Source organism: Magnolia sinica, chromosome 12, assembly GCF_029962835.1.
Source record: "Magnolia sinica isolate HGM2019 chromosome 12, MsV1, whole genome shotgun sequence".
Classification (NCBI taxonomy): domain Eukaryota; kingdom Viridiplantae; phylum Streptophyta; class Magnoliopsida; order Magnoliales; family Magnoliaceae; genus Magnolia; species Magnolia sinica.
The window spans coordinates 16,604,074-16,631,090 of NC_080584.1; the positions used below are offsets into that span (position 1 = coordinate 16,604,074).

The 27,017-nt window shown below is 42.1% G+C and overlaps 1 protein-coding gene across 3 annotated transcripts; it reads right to left on the reverse strand.

Annotated features, from left to right (window-relative positions):
- Positions 1-1,583: 1,583 nt before the first annotated feature.
- LOC131221019 (uncharacterized) lies at positions 1,584-26,034 on the reverse strand. 3 transcript variants are annotated; one of them, XM_058216093.1, is made up of 4 exons: positions 25,964-26,034; positions 5,395-5,686; positions 5,138-5,254; positions 1,584-5,023 (listed from the first exon to the last, which is right to left on the reverse strand). In XM_058216093.1, the coding sequence occupies exons 2-4, from the start codon at positions 5,677-5,679 to the stop codon at positions 2,402-2,404; spliced, it is 3,024 nt and encodes a 1,007-aa protein (XP_058072076.1). In that variant the 5' UTR covers positions 5,680-5,686; positions 25,964-26,034; the 3' UTR covers positions 1,584-2,401. The 3 variants fall into 3 exon arrangements, with proteins under 3 accessions (XP_058072076.1, XP_058072075.1, XP_058072074.1); XM_058216092.1 differs by having other exon boundaries at positions 5,395-5,746; positions 25,964-25,989; XM_058216091.1 differs by lacking the exon at positions 25,964-26,034 and having other exon boundaries at positions 5,395-6,274.
- Positions 26,035-27,017: the final 983 nt, after the last annotated feature.

The following is a 27,017-nucleotide window of genomic DNA, read 5'->3' on the forward strand; positions in this document are numbered from 1 at the left end:
AGTTATATTTAAACCGTCCGTCTATTTGCTGAGCTCATCCTCAGGCTTAAGCCGAAAAATAAGACATATCCAAAATCAAATGGACCACACTGTAACAGGCAGGAGAGGATTGAACGGCTGCCATTGAAACCCTTCTGGGGTCACAGAAATTTTGGATTAATATAATATTTGTTCTCTTCATCCAGGTTTGTGGGACCTTATGGACAGATTCATGGAAAGTGAAATCGGATTGAGTACTGAGTTACTCAGATAGCTTTGATGGGACTGAGTAAACTCAATAAAGCCTAATGTGAATGTATGTGGGTTATCCACGCCGTCCATCTGTTTTTCCATCTCATTTTATTAGTTGAATCCAAAATTTAAGTACAAGGAAAGCTCAAGTGGACCACACCATAGGAAAAAGTGGGAATAATGAGTTCCACCGTTGAAACCTTTTTAGGGACCACAGTGATGTTTATTTGTCATCCAACCTATTCACAAGATCACACAGACATGGATGAAGGTAAAACATAAATAAAAGCTTGATCCAAAACTCTGTGGGCCCCCGAGAAACTTTCAATAATATAATTTCAATTCACACTGTTTCCTGTGGTGAGTTCCACTTGAGATTTGGATACAGTTACTTTTTGGGCTAAAGCCCTAAAATTTAAAATGGATGGAAGGAGTGGATAAAATATGTAAATCACAATACACTTAGCAAGTTACTCGGTGGGCAATCCGCTTCCATCCCCAAGGCTATTTGTGGTGTGGTCCACTTGAGTTTTGGAAATTAATCATTTTTGGGATCAAGATCTAAAATGATCTCACCAAATGGATGAACGGTGTAGATATGATAAATACATCATTGTGGGGCCCATGTAACTTTGATCTTCTTTGAACCGTTTGTACAACTCGAGCTCGAGGAGCGTTAGCGCTGACACGTGCCCACACCAGCTAGGTTGCTGGTGTGTAGTACACCAGCCAATCCCCTTCCGTCCATCATCAAGCATGAAACACGGCATTTGTGGTGATCAGAGGCATCAATTTCGGGCCATCATGCAGACAATCAAACCACCACGATTTTTAGGCCATGAGCAATCCCTTGTAGCTCACAAAATCAACAGTCGGGGCTGAATTGGTCTGACTCACCTACGATCGGGTGCTTTTCAGACGAATCCAAATTTTAGGTGGGCCCCGCCAAGTGCTTTTACATGTTTTAGGCATGTCTTCACATGATTTTAGATGGTATGGCCCACCTGAGTTCCGTATACGGCTGATTTTTTGGGATAACCCATAATTTAAAGGGGACCCATCAAATGCACGGTGTTGATGTTCGACATGCATCATGGTGGGGCCCACACAGCTCGACCTCACGTGAAGTTCCCATATGGGAAATGGTTCTATGCGGTCGACCTCATGGGAACTTCCCATGAGGTCGAGCTGTGTGGCCCCACCGTGATGCGTGTGGAACATCTATCCCATCAGTCAGATGCACTATTCCATGGTGGGCCTCTTGGGGCGGACTAGGTCCTACTCAATCCCAGTCGACTTAGACGAGTCTGACGAGTCTCATCCTCATCAAATGCATACACCAGACCATCAGATTCATCAGGGTCTTAAAACATATGTACCAGACCATAATAGCATCCATTTGAACTGCTTCCACAAGCACAATAAAGCATAGGTCCCATACAAAATTTACAATATCGGCATTTTGTTGTCACCTAGGCAGACTTGCAAAGGGGGAAAAAAACAGATTAGATACAGCAACAGTGTCGACGCAGCCGTTTCCAATCCAATGCGTGCAACATGTCACACTTGTAGAATATCTGACCCGTGCAAACGATGGGCCACACCATGATGGTCGGTACAAAATCAGGCCGATTCACTCAGTGGGACACAAGTACAATGAATCATTCCATCAGATGTCCATAAATTTGTATTTCAGGCCTAGCTAATGAGTGGATTGGCCAGACTTTCATACCAGGTGATGATCAGGGTGTGTCCCACCTTTTGCAAAGATCTGATACTCTATATGTAACCTGTTGGTAGACAAATATGGGCCGTACTGGATCATTTCTACAAAAAGGACCATCAACGTCCAACCTTGGCTCACGAAAGGAAGGAGTAGGAAGGGAGGGGAAGGGAAAAAAAGAGCCGGATCGCCCATATCAGAGCAAAACTCGGATAGCTGCTTCAGCAATTACCCATGAACAGGTGGGAGTCTGACAACTCATCACACCCACTGCTTCATCTCGGTTAGTCACAACAGGAGCCGTTCTGATTGTCGTCTTGCTGAGTTTTTGACCTTTCATTTCTGAAAATCCGACCACAAATAGGTGGGACAAGGCTATGATGATGATGATGATGATGACAGCTGACATTTTCCACAAAAACAAAAGCATGCGCATTTGGTAAATTTTCAAAGAGGAATATAATCCTCTGACCCACCTTGGTCCACAGCTTCATCAACTTGCATGACTTCATTCTCTCTACCGAAATCTTCATTGTCTTTGCCTAAAATGTTGTGAAGCAGCAACTTGGCACTTGCATTCCCAACTTCAGAAGACCCATTTTCATCTTCTCCTTCAACATTTCTAACCAACACCTGATTATTGTTGACTGACTGACCCTGGCCCACAGACAGAAGTGTGCTCTTTTCACCTAGTTCTTCAAATGCTTCACCTTTGCCTTCACCATTCTCATTACTAACTCCTCCATTCAATAAACCCTCTGCATTTCCTTTGCCTTTGAAATTTCCAACTCCTCCATTCAATAAACCTTCCGCATTTCCTTTCCCTTTGAAATTTCCCACCAATGCCGCCTCATCGTCGACTGCCATTTTTGAAATCTCATTGCTGTCAGATGCCTCTTCGGTATTGCGTTCCCCTATAACATTTCTGACCGATGCATCATCAGCTGTCACTATTGCATTCTCATCGCCGTCGGGTGACCCTCCCGTGTTTCCTTCACTTGTAACATTTCCAACTGATGGCTGATCACTCTGAGATTCTAGAGATGGCCCACCTGCATTTCTTTCAACGTCTACATCTGATTTCTGGCAATTACTGAGCTCTTGGGGTTGCCCTTCAGCATTGCGATCATTAGTTATGTGGTTGCTTGAGCCTTCTAATCTTCCACTGTCATCATCGCCACTGAGGTCTACCTTTCTGGGTAAACCTCTTTCATTACACTCATCCCTCTCATCATTTTTTACTGGAGCTCTGATGATTCTGCCATTTATTTTTTCACCTTCACTGGTTTGAACTGAGGCCAGGCCTGTAGCAACTCCTTGAGACGACCCATCCATGTTGAGACACTCATTACTGCCTTTATCAAAAGGCTCTTTGGCCATTAAAGGTGGCCTAATCAGTTTTCTTCTCTTTTGCTTACCTGAAGAGCCCTTGCTTGTCTCAACCACAACATGGCCTCCCATTTCAGTTTCATTGCCTACCTTCCGGACTTCACTCCTTCGTTTAAAGTTCAAAAATGGGCTTTTACAGCTCACTTCTGCAGTTCCGTAGCCAACCCACAGATCCTCTTCATTGATCTGAACATCGGCTCTCATCAAGTCCATGTCAGTTCGGTCATCATGATTTTGTGCATTCAATTGTTTATATTTTTTCATCAGCTTCCTCCAGTCTTTTCTCCTCCGATGCAATATTTTCACGAGCTCACTCATCGAGACATCTGCATCAGATTCATGACTCTCACCATCTTCGAAACTGGCATCTGTAGCTGCAGACAAGCGAGAAAATACACTGGGTCTCCTGTCATAGCATTTTGAGTTGAGGCTGGAGTCAGGGTAGTATTCTTCATGATGCGTTGAATTATGATGCCCCATCCTACCATAGCCAGCAGCAAACCAAGATTCCAAGGGACAGTCATACTCGTTCACACCTGTTGGATCCTTGTCGGGGCCCAAAAAGTTTGAAGGCTCTACAGCCCTGACAATGAAATTTCCATCTCCTGACAAGTGCATGGTGGCTGTGGAAGGTTCAAAGCACACATCTGGCGGTCCTACATGACCCTCTTCATGCTGTTGAAATGCAGCATAGCCATGCACATTTGACTCACACACACTTGAAAGATTCTTGCTTGGACTGCGTATGAAGGATGAGTCTATGCTCTTCTTCCCAAAATTTGCAGCTTGCAAGAGAGGAATAGCAGGCATGCTGGGCTCGTGACTGTCATTGAAGGATAGGCCTCTACAACCATCATCATCTCTGGAGTCTATGTTCATGTTTTCAAAATGTCTAGCCCCTAAGAAAGGAATGCTAGCACTGGAGGCCTCATGACGGTTGGTGAAGGATAAGTCTCTACAGTCCTCAGCACTCTTAGAGTCTATTCTCCTAGTTTCCAAATATCCAGTTCCTGAGGATGGAATGCTTACACCAGAGGGCCCATAACAGTCAGGGACAGACGGGACTTTATAACCGCCATTCTTAGTAGAGATACCTAGGCTTCCATGCCTGGTAGAAGATGGGTCTAAGGCATCCGAATCCATGTGAGATTGATGCAAGTGGCTTTTGGAAGAAGATAAGAGACTTTCTATTGAACTCCTAGAAAAAGGGTCATGAGCCAAATGTGGAGAAAAAGATGATTGACTGTAGTGAAATCTAGGGTCCATTGTATAGTGACAATGACTATGGAGAGGGCTGTTATGGAAGTTGCCCATAGCACTACCATCTCCACGAGGTGTTGGAGGCATGAAATCCAATTCTAGGTGCTCTGATGAGCGAGAAATGGGCAAAGATAATGCCTGCCCATCTATAGAATCTTCTTTTTTTGGAACGGGTTTGTTATAGTAACTATGATGGTTTAGATCAGCACTGGAAAAATCAGGGTACCTGCCCATGTTAACTATTTCTGTATCATTGTCCATGGCAAGTTCATTGCCTACACTGTCGGCTGTTACAGTTACTCTAATACTACTACGACCATGTTTCCGAGACTGTTTTAGGGATTTATTGCCTGTCTCTATACTTGGAGACCCTTGTATCTTAATCTTCTTTGAAGAAAACAACAATAAAAGCTTCAAAACCTACATATCCAAGAAAACAACAAACCAATTTCAATTGCTAACGTGTGAGCTGGTGATAGATAGGCAATTAGAAATTTATTTCCTGAAACTTCTTATATGAGGGAAGGAGCAAACCTGCTCTTGAGACAGGTACATGTGGAATTTTTTAGTTGTGTAGTAGTTATCCTTGATAGCATCACAGAATTCAGGTTCGGATAGTGGATGACAAGACCAGATCCTCTGGAAACGAATCTGGATAAAAGAACAGAGCAAAAGGGGGAAAAATGGAAATGAACATTGTAAAAACATGTATTGCATGGTTGAAATCCTTTAATTGGAGCAGGTAAGGCACTTAAGAGCAAGAACAAATCATGAAATTCATAGATCCTTACCTGTGCAGTAAATGGCTTCCCTAATGAATTGAATGCACGAGGCTCAATATTCAGAGCACCATCAGATGCTGCTTCAAACACACCATAAAGCTTTCGCTCCTCATACTCAAATAGAAAGAGTATCGTGCCAGTTTTCACTTGCTTCACAAAGGGAGCCTGAGAAGGTGGAAGGCCAAAAAGCTTCCGCTTGAGGCATTCTTTCTTTGTTGCACGGTTAGACATGAAAATCGCACCCTCAATCATGGAATTGCTTGATGCAACATTCTTGTCCTTATGCAGCTCCATGGATGTCCTTGCAAACAAGTCATCAAATTCAATATTGACAAATGCAGCCACGGTGCAACCGGGTAGTCTGGGGCACGCTACTATGTAAGGTCAATTGGAACTTCTTCTTTTTCTCAAAAGATGATGCAATATTATTAAAAGGTCAAAGAAAAACAAAACAGCAAACAAACAAAACAAAACAAAGAAAAGTATTAAAAAAAAAATAAAAGATGAAAGATACAACGTCCACCCAAAACAACCCAGCCCACAACCAAACTCAGGGCAGCCAGGCAGACAGGTACAACAGGACCCTATTAAGAACTATACATGTAGAGCTACTTTGATTCCCAAAAGCTTGATTATTCCTCCCCAACTAGATCGACCACAAATTAACAAGCAAAGCAAGCATCCATCAACTCCCCCAAGGTGGTTATAGACAAGGGACTAGTGCACCCAAGATGGGATAAAGCAACACTCCTTTTGTATGCTTTAAGTATGGGCAACCGAGACATCATTCCTTTTAATGTCCTGAACATCAATCCACAATGTGTGTGTGTGTGGTGTGGTGTGGTGTGTGTGTGTGTGTGTGTGAAAGAGAGAGAAAAGATGAAAGATGCAACACCCACCCAAAACAACCCAGCCCACAACCAAGCTCAGGGCAACCAGGCAGAGAGGTACAACAGGACCCTAAGAACTATACATGTAGAGCTACTTTGATTCCCAAAAGCTCGATTATTCCTCCCTAACTAGATCGACCACAAAAATTTAACAAGCAAAGCAAGCGCCCATAACCCCCCCCTCCAAAAGGTGGTTTATAGACAAGGGACTAGTGCACCCAAGATGAGATAAATCAACACTCTTTTCGTATGCTTTAAGTATGTGCAACCGAGACATAATTCCTTTTAATGTCTTGAACGTCAATCCACAATTAAGAGTGAATTTAGCTGAAAAATGAGAATATGTTAAAGACACTCCCAACCATATGAAAGTCGAAGATGACACAAAATATGAAAAGCATGCATTTGAGGATGGACACATGTTGGGAGGATGTTTGACACACATCACGGTGGGGCCCACACAACTCAACCTTTGATGTGGACATCAGTGGTGCACCTTTTAAAGTGTACCAGACGAGGAGGCGTCGCCGACAAAGTACCGGAGTGGAGGATGACCGCACCCCGAACATAGATCCATGGGTTGGATTTCACACACTACCACGCGAGTGTTCACCTGACCATAGATCCATGGGTCGGATTTCACACCCTACCACACGGGTGTTTTAGTTTTAGGCCTTTTTGTTCTTTTTCTTATTTCAAGGGCTTTATTGCACTTTCTTTACTTTTCGTCTTTTTTTGTTATTTTTCTTGTTTTCAAGAGCTTTAGAGCTTTAGTGCACTTTTACTTTTTCCATAGCTTATATAAACGTTGTGAGAAACCCTATTTTCATTATCATTGAATGAATAGAAATTCGTATTTTCCTCTTTATTCAAAAGATTAGGGTTTCAGGATTGGCCCTTAGGTGTTGAGGATTCCACCTCGATTTTAGGTTTCCTTCTTTCTAGATCTTCGAGGTGCAGGAAAAGGTAAGAATCATCCTCCTTTTTCTTTTGACAACAAAAGGACCCGTACTTTCTTTATCTCGACCTTTTGTTCTTCACCCCTTTCGTTCCTCTCTGGATATCCCCTTTTTAGTTTGAAGGGAAAAGATGGATGATTAAGTCAATAAAATCAGACCCAAACTTGACCGTGGACTGACTTATGCTAGATCTAGGATATCCTCATATCCCTAGGTCTTCCCTTTTTTTCTTGTTTACGCGATTTTATGCTAAGGGGCATAATCCTGATGGAATGACTTCATCTTTGTTTTGAAATTTACCCAATCCCTTTGACTAGAAACAGTTAGTTAACTGGTGTATTTATTTGAACATTCTTTAACCTGATTACACATGGATTAGATCATCACATGTCCCTGCATCAACCTCATGGGAAGTTCCCATGAGGTCGACCTTATAGTAGTACCATTTCCCATGTGTGTGTGTGTGTGTGTGTGTGTGTGTGATGATAGGGTAGAGACGTTAGTTATCCAACGAACTACGCTATGGATGCCTCGAGTGATGGATGAGGGGAGATGATGTGACACTATCTTTTATACCACCTGCACTTTTGATTGAAAGATATGCAAAATTCTAAGCATGTGCGATCATGACAAATTCGTTGGTTTAAGAAAGGGAAAGAATTTTTTGTTAACTTCAAATGATTAGTTTCCTTCTATGTTGGATCTAACTACACAGATGATGTGAAGTGTGACGTGGTCTCCATGGATGCATGCCACATTTTGTTAGGGAAATTGTGGTTGTGGGACTAAGATATGGTGCATTTGACTCGGGCTAACACTTATTCCTTCGTCAAGGATCATGTTATCACAATGCACCCAATGATTCCAACACCCAAACCTAAAAAGACAGTAGTTAAAAATCACTCACTATAGAAAAGTTTGAAGAGGCAAGCAAGAAGACTAGCATCATTTGTCTTGGTTGCTAAAGAAAACACAAAACAGTCGTATGCTCTGCCTACCAGAGATCCTTCATAATATGAAGACTTGGTGCCCGAAAAACTCTGGGTTAGACTTCCTCCTACGAAGAACATTCAACACCATATTGCTTTAGTGTCGGGCTCATTCCTATCGAATCTTGCACGCTACCGAATGAATCAAGCTGAACATGTCAAGCTCTAACAATAGGTTACTGAGCTGTTAGAGAAGGGATTAATTTGGGAATGCCTATTACCATGTGTTGATCATGTATTATTAACACCTAGTAAAGGACCTCAAAAGATGTGCTTGGATAGTCGTGCGATCAGCCAGATTACTATCAAGTACCAGTTTTCGATACCACATATGATATGCTAGACATGTGCACAGAGTGGAGATTTTTTCGAAGATCAACAAGCTCAGGAGCAAATATCATCATATTTGTATCCGACCCGAGGAAGAGTGGAAGACCGCATTTTAAACTCAAGATGGGTTAAACAAGTACCTTGTGATGCCGTTCGACATTTCAAATACTTTTGAGTTCTTTCATGAAGCTTATGACAAAGGTACTCCACTCTTATAGGAGATGTTCGTTGTAATATAGAGGGAGTCATTGTACATTAACTTGAAAAAGTGTTCATTGTTGGTAGTGTTGTGTTTTTTTACGTATTTTATGTCTACGGAAGGGATCAAGGTTAACCAAGAGAAAATTAAGGCCATTGTGAAGTGGCCTGCACCTGCACTTTCCACAACTTAGCAATATTCTATCAGAGATCGCACCTGTCACTTAACCAAGTTTGAATGAACTAAAGCGGCGAACTAGAGCATCGATGCTATAAAAAAAAAATAATAAGAGAGAGAGAGATGATAAAGGCTCCAGTACTCGCACTTTTGGATTTCAAAAAAGACTTTAGTGGAAAGAGACCCTTCAACTGTTGGCATTGGCACGGTGTTGAGTCAGGAAGGAAAGCCAATCACTTTCTTTAGCAAAAAGTTGAATGATGCACAGAAGAACTATTCTACATATGATCTCAAGTTCTATAACAATGGTCAAGGCACTATGACATCGAAAGCATTACCTAATTCATTGGGAACTTATTCTATACACCAACCATGAGGCGTTGAAATATCTTAACTCTCAAAAGAAGTTAAGTTCTCTTCATGCAAAGTGGATGGCTTTTTACAAGAATATACTTTCCTTTTGCATTACTAAAACAAAGCAGTAGTCGCTTTAAGGAGGGCAATTTTATTAGGAACACTCATCGTGGAGCATGGTATGCCAAAAAGGTTACATAACGGTAACGGTCGTAACTGTTACACCGGCAAAACTGCCATAACGGCTGTTATAGAAAAAATGCCCCATAACGATCCATAACACTCCTTAACGGACCGTCACGGTCCGAAAACAGTTTTCTGTACCAAAAAAAAAATAAAAGAGAGAAAGAGAGAGAGAGATTGTTGCGGTCCATACCGTAATGGGAACGACAATGGCCATTACAGCTACCATTTCTGTCATGGAGCACCTTGCCATAGAGGTCATGGAGTTTAAGACATTAAAAGAACAATACGAGGAGAACTCCATTTTTTATGAGGTTCTTGACAGATGTGTGGATGGCGCTCGAGATTCAAAGTGTGAATTCATCTCAAACAATGGGTATTTATTACAGATTCACACTCATGCATTTCCAAAAAGATCATATCTAAGCTACATAAAGGACTAGATAAACACTTTGAAAGAAATAAAATATTGACCATGGTAGAGGAAAAATACTATTGTCTTCACATGCGCCATGACATTAAACAGTTCGTCACATAATGTCGTCGGTACCAAGTCTCTAAAGATCATATGTAAAACACTAGCCTTTATACACCTCTTTCTATTCCAATCATGCCTTGGGTGGATATTTTAATGGATTTCATCATGGGTCTTCCTAAAACTCAAAAAAAGCTTATTCGATTTTCGTTGTGATGAACCATTTTTCAAAAATGACCCACTTTATTCCACACAAAAGAATGATGGATGTTACACATATCGCCATCATATTCTTCACGGAAATTGTGCGACTTCATAGGATACTGAAAACAATAATTGTGTACCATGATGCGTGTAACGCCCCGATTTTCGAGAATCGAGTATGCAACCCGTTTCCAAAAATCCGGTGTTAACTGGTGATCAATAGATAACCCAAGCAAATCAAAGTGCGATCAATGGAAGCAAAACATAGTATAGATGTACTCCAAACCATAGCAAAATAAATATCCTGGGCTACTCAACTGGGGCCCATATACAAAATCTCCAAAAATGTAATTGCTTCAAATGACCATATTAACTAGCCTATTGGTTTAAGCCATAGTAGGCAGCCGCTTCCTGATGCGACTCCTTGTCATAGAACTCCTCTTCAGTAGTTGCTGGCTCTGGATCCGCCACATGTTCAACAGCTCTCATACCTGTCTCATTTGTACGGTTGAACATTGATAAATGAGTGGCCAACTCAGTGTGATCTCCCCTCAAGATTACACACCGTCGCCCTAGACAAGAATTAACATAAAACATACAGGCAATCTAAAACATAGCAAATGCAGTCTTATTATGTGCATGGATACGTGAATGCAGTCATCGTCCCGGGGGTGCACATCCGTGCGGAGTTGGACTCGTCACCCATGCAATCATCGACCTAGGAAGGACATCCAGTCGGACAAAAGCTAGTCGTCAGCAAAGCATACTAAGTGCAGCGTAACGACTGCCTAGCGTACATCATGTACGATAGCGATAAACGCTGGTCTGTGCCATGTATGCATGATTAGCCAAACCATTATTAGTCCAATTACAATCAGTCATTTTAGGTAAGCTCAAGGTCACTACGGAGGCTTAATACCAGCGTAGGCCGACAGCTCGGGCATAGGTCCCATACCACCATCCCCGGCTCATGAGGCTACCGCCTTAGGGTGTGTATAGAACCCATCAACACATGGCCAATCAATTCTCAATGTTTAGGGAGCTACCATCGTATGCTGACTAAGAATGAATTATATAAATCATTAAATTCAACGATCAAAGTAAAACGGTGTGTATGGATCAAAGCGAGTAAACAGCGATGGGTAAAACATGGCGTAGTTCATTCATAGTCAGGTAAGTGGGGTCACTCCATAGATAGTGGTCCCCATAATCACTCGCCACTAATCATAACCCCCATGCTGAGGGCCTATTTCCATCACGATCCATTCCATTACACCCTAAGCTCGGACTCTCTTTAGATAGGAGTTTCCATAGAGAGGTTTCAATAATGTGTCCTTACAACCAATACAATTTTATAGAAATTTCAGACATGCTTTAATAAATGAAATAAAACTCATATGTGTAAGCAGTTCGGGAATCATGTAATCCTAACTCACCAAATCCTAAAGCATGCATCTCATTTAGACAAATCAAGTATTCTGGGTAATCCAAATCATACGTTCAAGATAAACTAATTGGTGATTTAACGGGTGTCAGGAGCATACAATATGTTGGTCACATGATAATATAGGTTAAGGGTTTGACCTGTTTTTTTTTTTTTTTAGTATCTAGACTATGAAGCAGGTATCCTAGTTAAACAGGTTGGATGATCATTCACTCCTATGAGATCATTTTCAACTATTATAAGATGCTACTCCTAATCTAGTTAGAGATAGAAAGCTCAAGGGGAAGAAAATCATCACCTGTAGGGTCGTGTTCGCGTTCTTGATCCAAGTTCTCTTGCGGTCCAAAGTCACCCAAGGAATTTCCTAAAATCAAGGTTTATGTTCGTCAGCATTCCCACGGTTTGTCCAACTAACATGAGGGTCCGAAGGGATAATAACAAGGCCCTTTTAGGCCTTCGTTAGAGGGAACGGGCCCACCATATTTTTACCCAACAAGGTGGCCTCGTGGATGGGCCCAAGTGAGAGCTTGGGTTACATCAAAAATCATTTCAATAGCTGTATGTGTAACATGTGTTTCACTGTACACTATCATCTGTTGGGGCATATGGCTCATTAATGATGATTAGCATTGTCCCAGCATAGCCTATGTAAATCAGCACTATCCCAATATGGTTCATGTAAATCAGCACCGTCCAATTATAGTTCATATAAATCAGCACCATCCAAATATAGTTCATGCAATTCAGTGCTATCCAAATACGGTTCATATAGACCAACACTCTCCCAAACATGAAATAAACACATCATGGGTGGGGTCCGTGTCCTCAAACAGACGGATGGCTTGGATACATCACAACCTCATGATGGGACTGCAGAACTTGTTGTCCACAAATCAGTAGCTAACTGGTGGGGCAACATGAAGAGAGATATAGCAGAATTTGTGGCAAAGTGTATGGTATGCCAGAAGGTCAAGGCCGAACATTGCAGGCCTGCGGGCCTTCTACAGCCATTGCCATTGGTTGAGTGGAAATGGGACAACATCTCCATGGACTTCATATTTGGCCTTCCTAGGACACAGAGGAAGCATGACTCGATTTGGGTCATCGTTGACAAGCTGACAAAGGCGACACGATTCCTTCCGATATGCACGACAGATTCCACCGACAGCCTAGCAAAGTTATACATTCGAGAAGTTGTGCGATCCTATGGAGTTCCAAGGGAGATTATATCGGACCGAGACGCCAGATTCACATCTGCCTTTTGGAAGAGGTTACAGGAAGAGATGGGCACCGAACTCAAGTTCAGCACATCATTCCACCCTCAAATGGACGGACAAACCGAAAGGGTGAACCAGATTCTAGAAGATATGCTAAGGGCATGCGTCCTAGACTCTCAAGGCAACTGGGACGATCACTTGCCTCTGGCGGAATTCGCCTATAACAACAGTTTCCAGTCCAGCATAGGCATGGCGCCATATGAGGCTCTCTATGGTCGCCCTTGCCAAGCCCCTCAGTGCTAGGCAGAAGTCGGAGAGAAAAGTTTGCTGGGCCCCGAACTGGTCCAAGCTACTACACAGGTTATTGAGGTGATTCGGAAACGTTTGCAAACCGCCTAGAGCAAACAAAAGAGCGATGCAGACAACCGGCGGCGTGATTTGGAATTTGCGGTGGGCGATCACGTATTCCTGAAAATCTCACCCATGAAGGGTTTAATGAGGTTTGGACAGAAAGGGAAATTGGCTCCACGATTCATCGGTCCATTCGAAATCTTGGACCGTGTGGGGGGCAGTGGCTTACCGTTTAGCACTACCTACCGCTCTGGCTAGAATTCATAACGTCTTCCACATATCTATGTTGAAAAAGTATACGCCAAACGAATCGCACATCATTAACTGGGAGCAGGTCGAGCTCACTGAGGATGCTTCGTACACCAAGGAACCGGTTCGCATCCTGGATCGCAAAGAGCAGGTATTGCAGACAAAGACAATACCACTAGTCAAGGTCCTTTGGTCACATCACGGTGAAGAAGAAGCAACTTGGGAACGAGAAGCTGAGGTCATGGAAAAATATCCTCACTTATTCAACAACACACCACAGGTAATTTCGAGGGCGAAATTTTTTTAAAGGGGGGTAGACTGTAACACCCCATACCACTGGTACACAGGTGTTACCTCTTAAGTCCATGTTTATGGAAACCGAAATCCACTAAATAGGCAACTTGGACTTAACACATGCAGGGTGGAAATTCCAAACAACGTTGAGACGATCCACCATGACCCTGGAGACTCAGTGTACACTCTACACCAAGAAGGTAACCTCGATCAGATATCTTAAGCCAAATCAGCTTCTAAGACTACTAATGATAGCAGTATTCAAAAACTCAATCCATGAGGATCAGTGGGTAACCAACAAAGTACCCCTGTGTTTTAACTATACATTTAACCGTTGGAAACAAGTGTCGAACCCATATGACCGTCAGATCGCATCATATGGGCCAAATACAACCCTAAGATGTGTGTAACGGTCCACCTGAGCCTCATCATCGGCCCAAAGTGGACCAGGACGACCAGGAGGGACCCATGAAGCAATTGAATGGAGTAGATGGGCCACCACCATCGCCTAAAGGGCCATGCACGATGCGTGTGCACCTCACCAATGATGTGCATGACGTGCGCTGGATAAGATAAATCGGTTAAACAAGCATTGACCGAACCATTTCAAACATTTGAAACCAAGGATTTTCAAACCCCAAAGTGGGCCACCCTGGCCACTTTCCGGACGATCCAAACCATCCATTTCACTCACAAGGGTCCCCTGATCAAAACCGTATAGGGGTTTGGGCCCGTGCATAGGAACAAATGAGATGGGTTTGGACCGTCCATTCCTTTGACGAGTGGCTAGGATCTGAGGGAAAGGACCACCTAATGGCTTCTCTTGCAAGCCAAACCTCCCATTAACCAGGGGACCCAAGCCTTCCACGGGCACAGCTAGGAGGGTCCTTTCATGGCCAAAAATGGCTAGGCAGGGCCGTAATGAAGAGAGCAGAGGCTTCCATTTGAGGTCTGAAGGGAGCTGGCACGGCCGTCGGCAGCTACTCAGCCTTGCCTATAAATAGGCATTGCTACCCTAAGGATTCCACACAAAAAGAAAGGAGAGAAGGAAGGAAACAGAGAGGAAAGGGAGAGAACAGAGAGAAAGGAGGAAGTAGGGAGCGTGGGCGTCGGTTCGGCCGGGTAATCAGCCCGCAAACTTCAGTTTTTTTTTTTTCTTTCCTTCTTATCTGCTATCTCCTTCATTCCGTGTAGCTATAGGACCTGCTACACGCCACATTCGGGGCTGAAAAACCCGGCTGTTTTGAAGCTAAACGTGGCCTAAGTTCAGGCACTAATTTGAAGCTAAACGTGGCCTGAGATCAGGCCCTGCTTAGGGCCGAACAACGGCATGTAAATGACCCCAGCTAGGGGCTGAAACTCAGTCCAGAATCAGCTCACAAACGGGCTCTGTTTGAGCTGCAACGAGTCCCAGGAATCGGACTGATATCAGTCCAGAAACTCGGGTAAAAAAATGCCCCTGTTTCGGGCCATTCTTTGACGGAGAAAGTGGCAGCCATCGTGCCTCCGTTTGGGCGCTGATATGGGTTGAAAAACAGCCCGGAAAAGCGCGTTTGAGCTAAAAATCAGGCCGGAAATGGCCTCCAAAATGGCCTGGCCGTGCACGTTGCCAATGGGTGTGTTGCACAGGCTTTGGGCCCGACCAAATTGCAGGTGGGCCGCACCTTGCAACGGCCAATGGGCTGCACCTGGTTTCCCTTTTCAGACCAGGTGGGCCACCCCCATATAAATCACGATGGGCCACACCACGCCAACATGGGCCCTAAAAATTGCAGGTGGGCCTCACCCAACATCAAGTGGGCTGCACGTCTGTGGACCGTCCCCAAACAGACAGCAGGCCCTGGACGTGCCTCCCATCCAAATAAAATGATAATTTATTATATATATTATAATATATGTAGTTAGATATTCAACTGGTGGGCCACACGCGTGACCCACCTTGACGCATGGAACCTACCTGCACCATCCACTATCTGGACGGTGGGCCAACAGGCCACTGTAGCAGCAGCAACTGCTCCATCCATGTCAGCAAGTTCTGTGGGTCCCATCTGGACCATGGACGCCCTACCATGATGTATGTATTCTCCACGCCATCCATCTATTTTGGTAGTGCGTGGTACTCCCGTGCTGCACATTTGAGGGGTGGGGCCACCTTGATTTATATTTTCTACATCCAGCCGTCCATCTGGACGGTACTGGTGGTAGCCACATGTATTAACGTCAGCAGTTTCTATGGGTCTGATCCTGAGGTTTGCATCTAAACCGTCCATTTCTTGGCCCCACCAATTAGCTGCTGATTTGTGGACAGCAAGTTCTGCAGTCCCATCATGAGGTTGTGATGTATCCAAGCTGTCCGTCCGTTTAAGGACACAGACCCCACCCATGATGTGTTTATTTCATCCACACCGTCCAAATTATGCTGGACGGTGCTGGACAATGTTTGGGAGAGTGCTGGTCTATATGAACCGTACTTGGATAGCACTGAATTGCATGAACTATATTTGGACAGTGCCGATTTATATGAACTATAATTGGACGGTGCCGATTTACATGAACCATATTGGGACAGTGCTGATTTACATAGGCTATGCTGGGACAATGCTAATCATCATTAGTGAGCCATATGCCCCAATAGATGATAGTGTACAGTAAAACACATGTTACACATACAGCTATTGAAATGATTTTTGATGTAACCCAAGCTCTCACTTGGGCCCATCCACGAGGCCACCTTGTTGGGTAAAAATATGGTGGGCCCGTTCCCTCTAACGAAGGCCTACAAGGGCCTTGTTATTATCCCTTCGGACCCTCATGTTAGTTGGACAAACAGTGGGAATGCTGACGAACATAAACCGTGATTTTAGGAAATTCCTTGGGTGACTTTGGACCGGAAGAGAACTTGGATCAAGAATGCGAACAGGACCCTACAGGTGATAATTTTCTTCCCCTTGAGCTTTCCATCTCTAACTAGATTAGGAGTAGCATCTTATAATAGTTGAAAATGATCTCATAGGAGTGAATGATCATCCAACCTGTTTAACTAGGATACCTGCTTCATAGTCTAGATATTATAAATAAAAAAATAAAATAAAATAAAAGGGGGGGGGGGGGGGGGTCAAACCCTTAACCTATATTATCATGTGACCAGCATTTTGTATGCTCCTGGCACCTGTTAAATCACCAATTAGTTTATCTTAAACGTATTATTTGGATTACCCAGAATACTTGATTTGTCTAAATGAGATGCATGCTTTAGGATTTGGTGAGTTAGGATTACATGATTCCCGAACTGCTTACACATATGAGTTTTATTTCATTTATTAAAGCATGGAAACTCCTATCTAAAGACAGTCCGAGCTTAGGGTGTAACGGAACGGATCGAGATTGGTGGCAAGTGATTATGGGGACCACTATCTATGGAGTGACCCCACTTACCTGACTATGGAATGAACTACACCATGTTTTACCCACCGCTGTTTACTCGCTTTGATCCATACACACCGCCTCACTTTGATCGTTGAATTTAATGATTTATATAATTCATTCCTAGTCAACATATGATGGTAGCTCCCTAAACATTGGGAATTGATTGGCCACGTGTTGATGGGTTCTATACATACCCTAAGGCGGTAGCCTCATGAGCCGGGGATGGTGGTATGGGACCTATGCCCGTGCTATCGACCTACGCTGGTATTAATACCCCGTAATGACCTTGAGCTTACCTAAAATGGCTGATTGTAATTGGACTAATAATGGTTTGGCTAATCATGCATACATGGCACCGACCAGCGTCTATCACTATCGTACGTGATGTAGGCTAGGCAGTTGTTACGTTGCACTTAGTATGCTTCGCTGACGACTAGCCTCTGTCCAACTGGATGTTCTTCCCAGGTTGATGATTGCATGGGTGACGAGCCCAACTCCGCACGGATGTGCATCCCCGGGGTGATGACTACATTCACACATCCATGCACATAATAAGACTGCATTTGCTATGTTTTGGATTGCCTATATGTTTTATGTTAATCCTTGTCTTGGGCGATGGTGTATAATCTTGAGGGGAGATCACACTGAGCTGGCCACTCATTCATCAATGTTGAATCGTACAAATGAGACAGGTACGGGAGCTGTTGAACATGCGGCGGATCCGGAGCCAGCCACTACTGAAGAGGAGTTTTATGACGAGGAGTAGCACCAGGAAGCGGCTGCCTACTATGGCTTAAACCAATAGGCTAGTTAATATGATCATTTGAAACAATTACATTTTTGGAGATTTTGTATATGGGCCCCAGCTGAGTGGCCCAGGATATTTATTTTGCTATGGTTTGGAGTACATCTATACTACGTTTTGCTTCCATTAATTGCACTTTGATTTGCTTGGATTATCTATTGATCACCAGTTAACACCGGATTTTTGGAAACGGGTTGCATACTCAATTCTCGAAAATCGGGGCGTTACAATGCGGGCAATTTTGGCACACTTTATGGAAGCATTTGAGGACTAAGCTTCAATTCTTCAATGTAAAGAGAGTCAAACAGAGGTAGTCAACAAAAACCTCGGTAACCTCCTGAGGAGCATCGTAAGTGTCAACATATCTCAATGGGACTTGGCTTTACCAAAGCTAAATTTGCCTACAACTACTCAGTAAATTGTACAACCGAAAAATCTCCATTTGAGATCGTAAATGTGAGAAGTGTTGTATGGTCCATCCTCATGTGTGAGCCACTCACTTTACATGTTGGAGCAGCGAATTGTCACCAACGCACAACAAAAGCGGCTTGCAAAGCTACTTGGTTATGATTACATGATCGAGTGCAAGAAAAGAAAAGAAAATAAAGCAGCAAATGCCCTCTCAAGGGTTCCCAATGCTGGGATGCTCAACGTCATATCAATCCCCGCTCCCTCTTGGTTGGATGACGTGTAAAAGGAATATGAGGCTGATCTAAAAAATTAAAAATTAAAAATACAATGTTGGAGAGGTGGCCATTTAAACTCTTTCAAGTATTCTATACTAAATGGAATATTTTATTATAATGGAAAACTCCTAATTAGTTGCATGTCAGCTTTGAGGCAACAAATTCTGAGGGAATTTCGTTCTACTGGTGGACGCTCAGGATATCACAAAACACTCAAAGGTGTGGCCCACAGCTTCTATTGGCGTGGGATAAGGACATCAAACAGCATGTTCGGGAATGCGATATTTGTCAACACCACCAATTTGAAAATGTGAATCCTCTCAGCTTACTTCAACTCTTGCCGATACCTAAGCAGGTTTGCATTGATATTTCACTCGACTTTATCAAATGATTGCCCATATCACAGGGAAAAAGTGTCATCTAGGTCGTGGTTGATCGGCTTTCTAAGTATGCTCATTTTGTGGCCATGACACATCCATACACAGCAGCCACTGTTGTTCAGTTGTTCGTGGAACATGTATTTAAGTTGCATGGGATGCCGAGATCCATAGTAAGCAATATAGATGCGACATTCACTGGCCTCTTTTGGAAAGAGTTGTTTCGTCTTCAAGGAACTCAACTAAAAATGAGTTCAGCCCACCATCCTCAAACCGACAGGCAAACCGAGGACGTTAACAAGTGCCTTGAAAACTATTTGCATTGCTTCATCAATGGAAGGCCTAAAGAATGGGCCAAATGGTTGTCATGGGCCGAGTGGTGGTATAATACCACTTTTCACTCTTCAACACTGCTCACGCCTTATGAGGCAGTCTATGGAGTACCGCCACCTCGAATAACGGCATACGTCCCTGGCACCACCTAGGTGCAAGCTATGGAGGTGGAGCTGCAAAATAGATCACATATCATCTCTTTTGAAGGAGAACTTGCTGTCAACGCAAGAGAGGATGAAGAAAATGACAAACTTACACCAATCGAAATGAGAAGTTGAGATTGGGGACCGGGTCTATCTTCAGTTGCAGCCCTATCGACAAACCACAGTAGCTTTTCATAAGTCCACGAAGCTGCTCCCCAATACTTTGGACCATAAAAGATAATCCAACGAATCATATTGGCAGCCTACAAGCTCAAGTTACCGCCAAAATAAAAAAAAATACACCTTGTTTTTCATGCATCCTGTCTCAAAAAGAAACTTGGACAACATGTTCAAGCCTAAGAATATCTTCCATCTCTTACTACAGAGGGTGTAATGCAACCGGTGATGCATGGTGATGCGTGAAAATTGGGTAGTGACCGAGGTATTGATCCAATGGCAGGGGGACCCACCGGAGGATGCCACATGGTAGAAGTATTATTCTATCATCAAGTGTTTCCCAAACATCAACCTTGAGGACAAGGCTGTTGCAAGAGGGGAGGATCGATAAGTGCACCTTCCATATGCACGTCTTGAAGTAGTTATTGGTAGTGGTGGGGTGATGTTGAGAGTCTTTAGGGGTCCATATGTGATGCAGGACACATGATTTAATGCTAGCATGCAACGTGGAGATTATGAAAGAGTCTATAAAGTAATTCAATTAACAAAAGATGCTAATCCACCAAGTAATTAAGAGTAAACAATAGGAAACAAAATCTAATTTGACCTGAATCACATGCCCGCATGCTAAGAAATCACATAAATCAATTAAAACTTGGACCAATGGAAGGATAAACTTCCAATTTAGCATAGGCACGTTCCACACTCAATGGACAAATTTGTCGGTTCTATGATTAGGGTTAGGAAAGGGAAAAATCGAAAATTAGGAAAATAAGGGTTCATAAGAATTGGGGATTTTGGAATTAGGGTTTTTAGAAATTGGAAAAATAAGAAATTGAAGATCTAGGGTTTAGAAGGTAGTAATGGAAAGGAAAAGAGGAAGAATACCTTTTAAAGAAAAGAGATGAAGGATGTATGAAGAAGACTACCTTTCGAAGAAGAGGAAAAGGAAGGATGTACCTTAGAGAATCCACCACCAAACAAGTTTCTACCCTTCCAAAATTTAATTGGAAGAGAGGGTTTTTTTTTTTCAAAACAAACCCTAGAAAACAATGAAAAAAATTCCTTCACACAAGAGAGCTTCTCTCTTCTTTTTTTCTTCTCAAATCTCCACTAGGGTTGGAACTCCACCCTCCCTGTTTTGTAATTAAAAAATCGGAATTAAAATCCACCATAATTACAACTATGCCACTCACTTAAGTAAAGTGGCCCATTATCTAAAATAAGAAAACTAAAACATATATTATCAATCTCAACTATCAAATAATTTTTAAAAATAACAAAAAAACATAAGGAAAGCAAGATCAGAGTCCAAGGGGCCCACATCTAAAAGATATGGTGGCCCGATCAGCAAGATCCAACCGTCGGATCAACACGGAATAGAAATCCTATGACTAAAATGATCTCCTAAGCAGCTCATATGCATCATCCCAAGGTGGGGTCTTCCTGATACACGTCCAATGCATGTGAGGTCTTCAAAATGGCCTGGCGAGCCCCATCTGGAATTCGTCTCCCATCCATGAAGAAAGTTGCGCTGACGTGGGTAGTCATCTTCGTCTTTGGTACACTCGACTAGGTCCTCTGATGTCCCTATCAATTCCCCTTGGCTAAAGAGATTTCGGCTCTGGCGAAATAAAGCTGCAGTGATGCTCGAGGAGATCCGGATCTCGTCGATGAAGCTCTGCCTCTATGATCCACGTACTGTCTGATTTTGGTCTGCCCTTCCACTTGACAAGGTACTCCTGGTAACCGCCATGTCGTGTGGAAACCGCTTCTTCATTTAAGGGCCTGTTTGATTTTCGAATTACAGAGGTAATTCCAGGTAAATGGGTAATACTTATTTACTTGTGTTTCCGGTTGATTTTCCAAGGTGATTTGACCGCCACAGTTCATTTATAGCACTTCTCAAGTCTCCCGATGAAAAAAAAAAGGTTAAATTGTGGGGCCCACCTTGATGTTTTTGTATTATCCACACCGTCCATCCCTTTAGCCAACTCATTTTAGGGCATGAGCCAAAAAAATATGTAGATCCAAAGATCAAGTGGACCACACTACTGGAAACAATGGGAATTGAACTCCTACCATTGAAAGCTTCTTGAAGACCCTGGAAGTTTTGGATCAAACTGATATTTTTGTTTCCGCTTTAGCCATGACTGTGTGACCTTATTAACGGGTTGGATGAGTTTTTTATTTTCCTCAGTTTTGGGCTCATGCCTTAAAATGTATTTTTTAAAAGGATGGATGGTGTGGATAACTCATATATATCATGGTGGGGCCCATATATTTAAATCAGTAATAAAAATGTTTGTATGGACCGATTTTCGAAACGTAATTCCTGTCAACTTTCAAACAGGTGTTGTAAGCAATAATCAGGTAATTCCGTGTATTTAGCAGGGGAAATCAAAAATCAAACACCCCCTAAGATATCCTCCATCTCCTCTCTTCTCATAGGTATGGATGGTAAGAATGGTAAAGGTTGAGAAGAGGGGTCAAGTAATGGCTATGAGTTTTGAGACAGGTCAGGGGCATCGTCATCAAAGTTCATGTGAGGGTCAGGGGAATGTCCATGAAACAGTACAAGATCTTCCACATTAAATGTGGAACTGATACCCATATTAGGTGGAAGATCTATCAAGTAAGCATTCGAACCCAGTCTTTTCAAGATTTTATATGGTTATGTTACGGGCTTGTAATTTTTTTATGGTTCTCCGTGAAAACCCTTTTGGACATATTTTAATCATGACTTCATCACCCATAATAAACTCTTTAAACCTATGGCGTGGGTCAGCAATCGTTTTGTATGTTTCACTACTTGTATTGATTCTTTTTCTAATCTCCACATGCAAGTCATGCATGTGTTGTGTAGATACATGTACAGACTTTGAAGGCCTATGGAACACAAACATGGGTATGCAATCTATAGGGGTCCTAGGCTCATCTACTTGTCTTTCCAAATCGACTTCCTCCCTCATTTGATCGTGATGAATGTTTGGTAGAGTCAATGCGTGAATGTCCCGCACGGGTGTAAACTCATCTGGTATGCCCTCTGGAATAACAACACTGGACTCCTCCAATACCGGACTCACCTCAGATAGTAACTCTACACTAACCTTGGGTGTAACATCAGGTGACATCTCCATAATAATCTTAGGTATGACCTCACTTGCCACATGTGCATACAACGTCAAATCAGTTTTAGTCTCTCTTTCAGGCTCTTTGACATTAACTATAGGAAGAGACTTAAGCTGGAGTTTCGTCACATCCTCAGGACCACATGTCTTGACGTCCTCCTTTTTAGGGATGCTTTTGGACGAGAGAGACTTCAAGGCAATCCTTTTGCCTCCGTACATAAACGAACACGTATTCGAGCGACCGAATAGTATTGCGTCCATCTCATACAACCAAGGCCTGCCCAAAATGATGTGACATATATCCACAAGCAAAACATCACACCACAACGTGTCCGTATAGGAACAAAACTGGATGGGAATGGGACAACGCTGAGAAACCAAAATTGAATATGCATTAAACCATGAGACTCGATAGGGCTGAGGGTGAGGAACGACTAACATACCTAAGCAGTCCACAGTGCTAGCACGCATTGATGCAACTGCCACTATCAATGATCACCTTGCAATTTTTGCCACCACACTTGGTGTAAGTGTGGAGAATTGAATCCCTAAGCCAATCATCACTTTCTACAATTTGGCTTAAGGCACGGCTAATAATTGCAAGTGGCACAGTCTCAACTTGATCCCTGACTTGTGATTGGACATCTTCCCGAGTGTTGGGGTTTGCCTAAAGGGAGGCTTTAAGCCGATTGATACGCGCATTGATCACGGTCAATTGAGTTGTAGTGGTCCTATTGTGCGCTTCAATAGCCGTCAGACGGTTGTTGATAGCGTTAAGGGCCTCATCAATCTGCTCTAGATTCATAGTGGGATGTAGGCCAAAACCACATCCTGAACGAGTGGGCATACACAAGGACACTGTAAAGGAAACCCTAGATCCTAGGACAATATGATGACAATGATAATACTAACCTAGAGATCACGCTAGACACACTAACCAAAAAATTGAACAAGTCGCTTTCCTCAGATCTTATGTTGAAAAAATTCAACAGGATAGTAATCCGACGGTGCCAAACTAAAAATTCAGCAAAAGTGTAATCTAAAAATTACAAACTGAAAATTCAGCAATGTGACAACTTGAGATTACTATGCTGAAATTTCAGTAATGGTATAAGGGGAAACGCTAGCTGAAAATTTAGCAATAGGATACTCCAACAAAAATTCAACAATATGATCCTATATGCAATGAATGCTCTAGTAACCCTAGATATTACTCTAACCTAGATGCAACACAAAAATCCTATGCTAAACCTATTCTCTAATACCAAATTTGATTCAGGACACATCATTTAATGCTAGCATGCAACGTGGAGATTATGAAAGAGTCCATAATGTAATTCAATTAACAAAATATGCTAATCCACTAAGTAATTAAGAGTAAACAATAGGAAATAAAATCTAATTTAACCTAAATCACATGCCCGCATGCTAAGAAATCATATAAATCAATTAAACTAGGACCGATGGAAGGATAGAAGTTCCAATTTAGCATAGGCACGTTCCACACTCAATGGACAAATTTGTAGGTTTTATTATTAGGGTTAGAAAGGGGAAAAATCTGAAATTAGGAAAATAATGGTTCATGGGAATTGGGGATTTTGAAAATTGGGGAAAATAAGAAATTGAATATCTAGGGTTTAGAAGGTTGTAATGAAAAGGAAAAGAGGAAGAATACCTTTCGAAGAAGAGAGATGAAGGATGTATAAAGAAGACTACCTTTCGAAGAAGAGGAAGAGGAAGGATGTACCTTGGGGAATCCACCACCAAACAAGTTTCTATCCTTCCACAATTTAATTGGAAGGGAGGTTTTTTTTTTCAAAAAAAAACACTAGAAAACAATGAGAAAAATTCCTTCATACAAGAAAGCTTCTCTCTTCTTTTTTTCTTCTCAAATCTCCACTAGGGTTGGAACTCCACCCTCTCTATGCTTTTATAATTAAAAATTCGGAATTAAAATCCACCATAATTACAACTATGTCACTCGCTTAAGTAAAGTGGCTCATTATCCAAAATAAGAAACTAAAACATATATTATCAATCTCAACCATCAAATAACTCTTAAAAATAACAAAAAACATACAGAAAGCAAGATCAGAGTCCAAGGGGCCCACATCTAAAAGATCTGGTGGCCAGATGGCCTGATCGGCAAGATCCAACAGTCGGATCAACACAAAATAGAAATCATATGACTAAAATGATCTCCTAAGCAGCTCACATGCATCATCCCAAGGTAGGGTCTTCCTGATACACATCCAATACATGTGAGGTCTTTAAAATGGTCAGGCAGGCCCCATCTGGAACTCGTCTCCCATCCACAAAGAAATTAAGCTAACGTGGGTGGTCATCTTCGTCTTTAGTACACTCGAGTAGGTCCTCTGATGTCCCCATCAATATGCATGTCTATAGAGTATTTTCTGGTGGTTACGAGTAGTAAGATGATGTTGAGCATTTTTAGGAGTATTAGGTGTTATGGTACCTATAGTGGGGTGGTGGTTAAGCAACTGTTAGATGTATTTTAATGCTTGGAATCAGTGAAAATCAGAAACGAACTTCGCTTAATCTTTTCCTTGTTAAGGAACAAGAGGATAGGATTCCCCTCAAAGTGAATCCAACTTGCTATTGTGTTAATTGTTGTTCCCTCAAAAATTCCACCTCGAAGGAAAACAGGTCGACACGCACGTATTGACCGAATCGGCTTGGAAATCCATAACAATGTTCTCACCACGAATCCAAACAGGCCCACAGGGAAGAACCTTCTCCGAGCATTAATGCCAAAACTACCAACATTCACACAAACAAGACCTAATCCCACTGAAATCCTGTTCTACAAAAATTCAAACCCAAATCTCTACTGTCTCAACTCCATTCAATTCAAAAACAAAAGACAGAAAAAACTAAAAAACAAAAACAAAACTAAAAATAAAAATTTTAAAAAAATCATAACATTCAAGAAAAAAAAAACCTAGAAAATTTTAAGAACACCAAAAAACACCTACATACAACAGTAATGGCACAAAGAAACCCTAAAAAAGCATGAAATCAAACAAAAAGCCCAATTTTTTCCACAAGAAATGCAGTAAATACAGAAGAACAGTATGCATCGGAAAGAAATCTTCGAATCTAGAAATGGAAAATCAAGAAAAAAAGGAATGGAATTAGACAGGGAGAGAGGAAAGAAAAGATACCAAAGAAGAAATCTTTCGTCGTTTGCAAACCGAACTCCCTGTAGAGTTTATGCCGTTTTATAGCATTCAAGCGTTTGTAGGAAAATAACGGATGTTTGAAATCTATTCACACTCAGCAATTTATTTCCCGCCACGTGTAACATGTATAGCACATCCGAACCGTGCAAAAGTGGGCCACACCATGAAAATCACCTGGTGCGAAAATAATTGTGGCTAGTCATCAGTTTGTCGCATACCATGATAATCAATTGCAACGGGTGGGGCCTGTCTGGGAGCGTGGATTTGTAACTCCTTCTATTCAGAACCGCCTAGATTTGCAATCCTCGTGTGTGTTTGGCACCCCGGGGTGTGAATCAACTTTAACCGAAAAGAATCTATTTATGGTATATTTACATGAATCTAAATTTAATTACTAATTAAATTTTAATATCTTTAATTAGTGAGATATGTAATTCTTTATACAATGGTTGCAATAAGCCTGCTAAAATATATGCTTTTTTCAAAAATGATGAAATTTCAAGTCTCCAATGAGCCACAAGCAAAAGATCATGTCTAAGTGATTAACCAACAATTTTTAATTATTGATTTATATTGTTAATGTTTAGATGGTGTTGGATAATGTCTGGACAGTGCTAATTTGCATGGACAATGTTTAAACGGTGCTAATCATCATTAATGGGTCATGTGCCCAATAGAATGATAGTGTATAGTAACACACATGTTACCCTTGTAACTATTAAAATAATCTTAGTTGGAATCCAAGCTCTCTTGATGGATTGCAAATTCTCTCATCGGGAGTTGCAACCCCCGATTTATGCTGTCAAACAACCAAGGGATTAAAAACCCCCTCCAATCACCTCCAATCCACAGTGCCAAACGGCTCCTAACCGCGTGCTGATGTCATGAATCAGCTCAATTCAACTATGTAATTTGTGAGATTGCCTTTTTAACTTCTGACTAAGAAGAATTTTATTAGTTTAATGTGGATCATTGATTTAAAAAAAAAAAATGGGCCATCGATTGACTATTCATCAATCAGCCAAATGAGGAATCA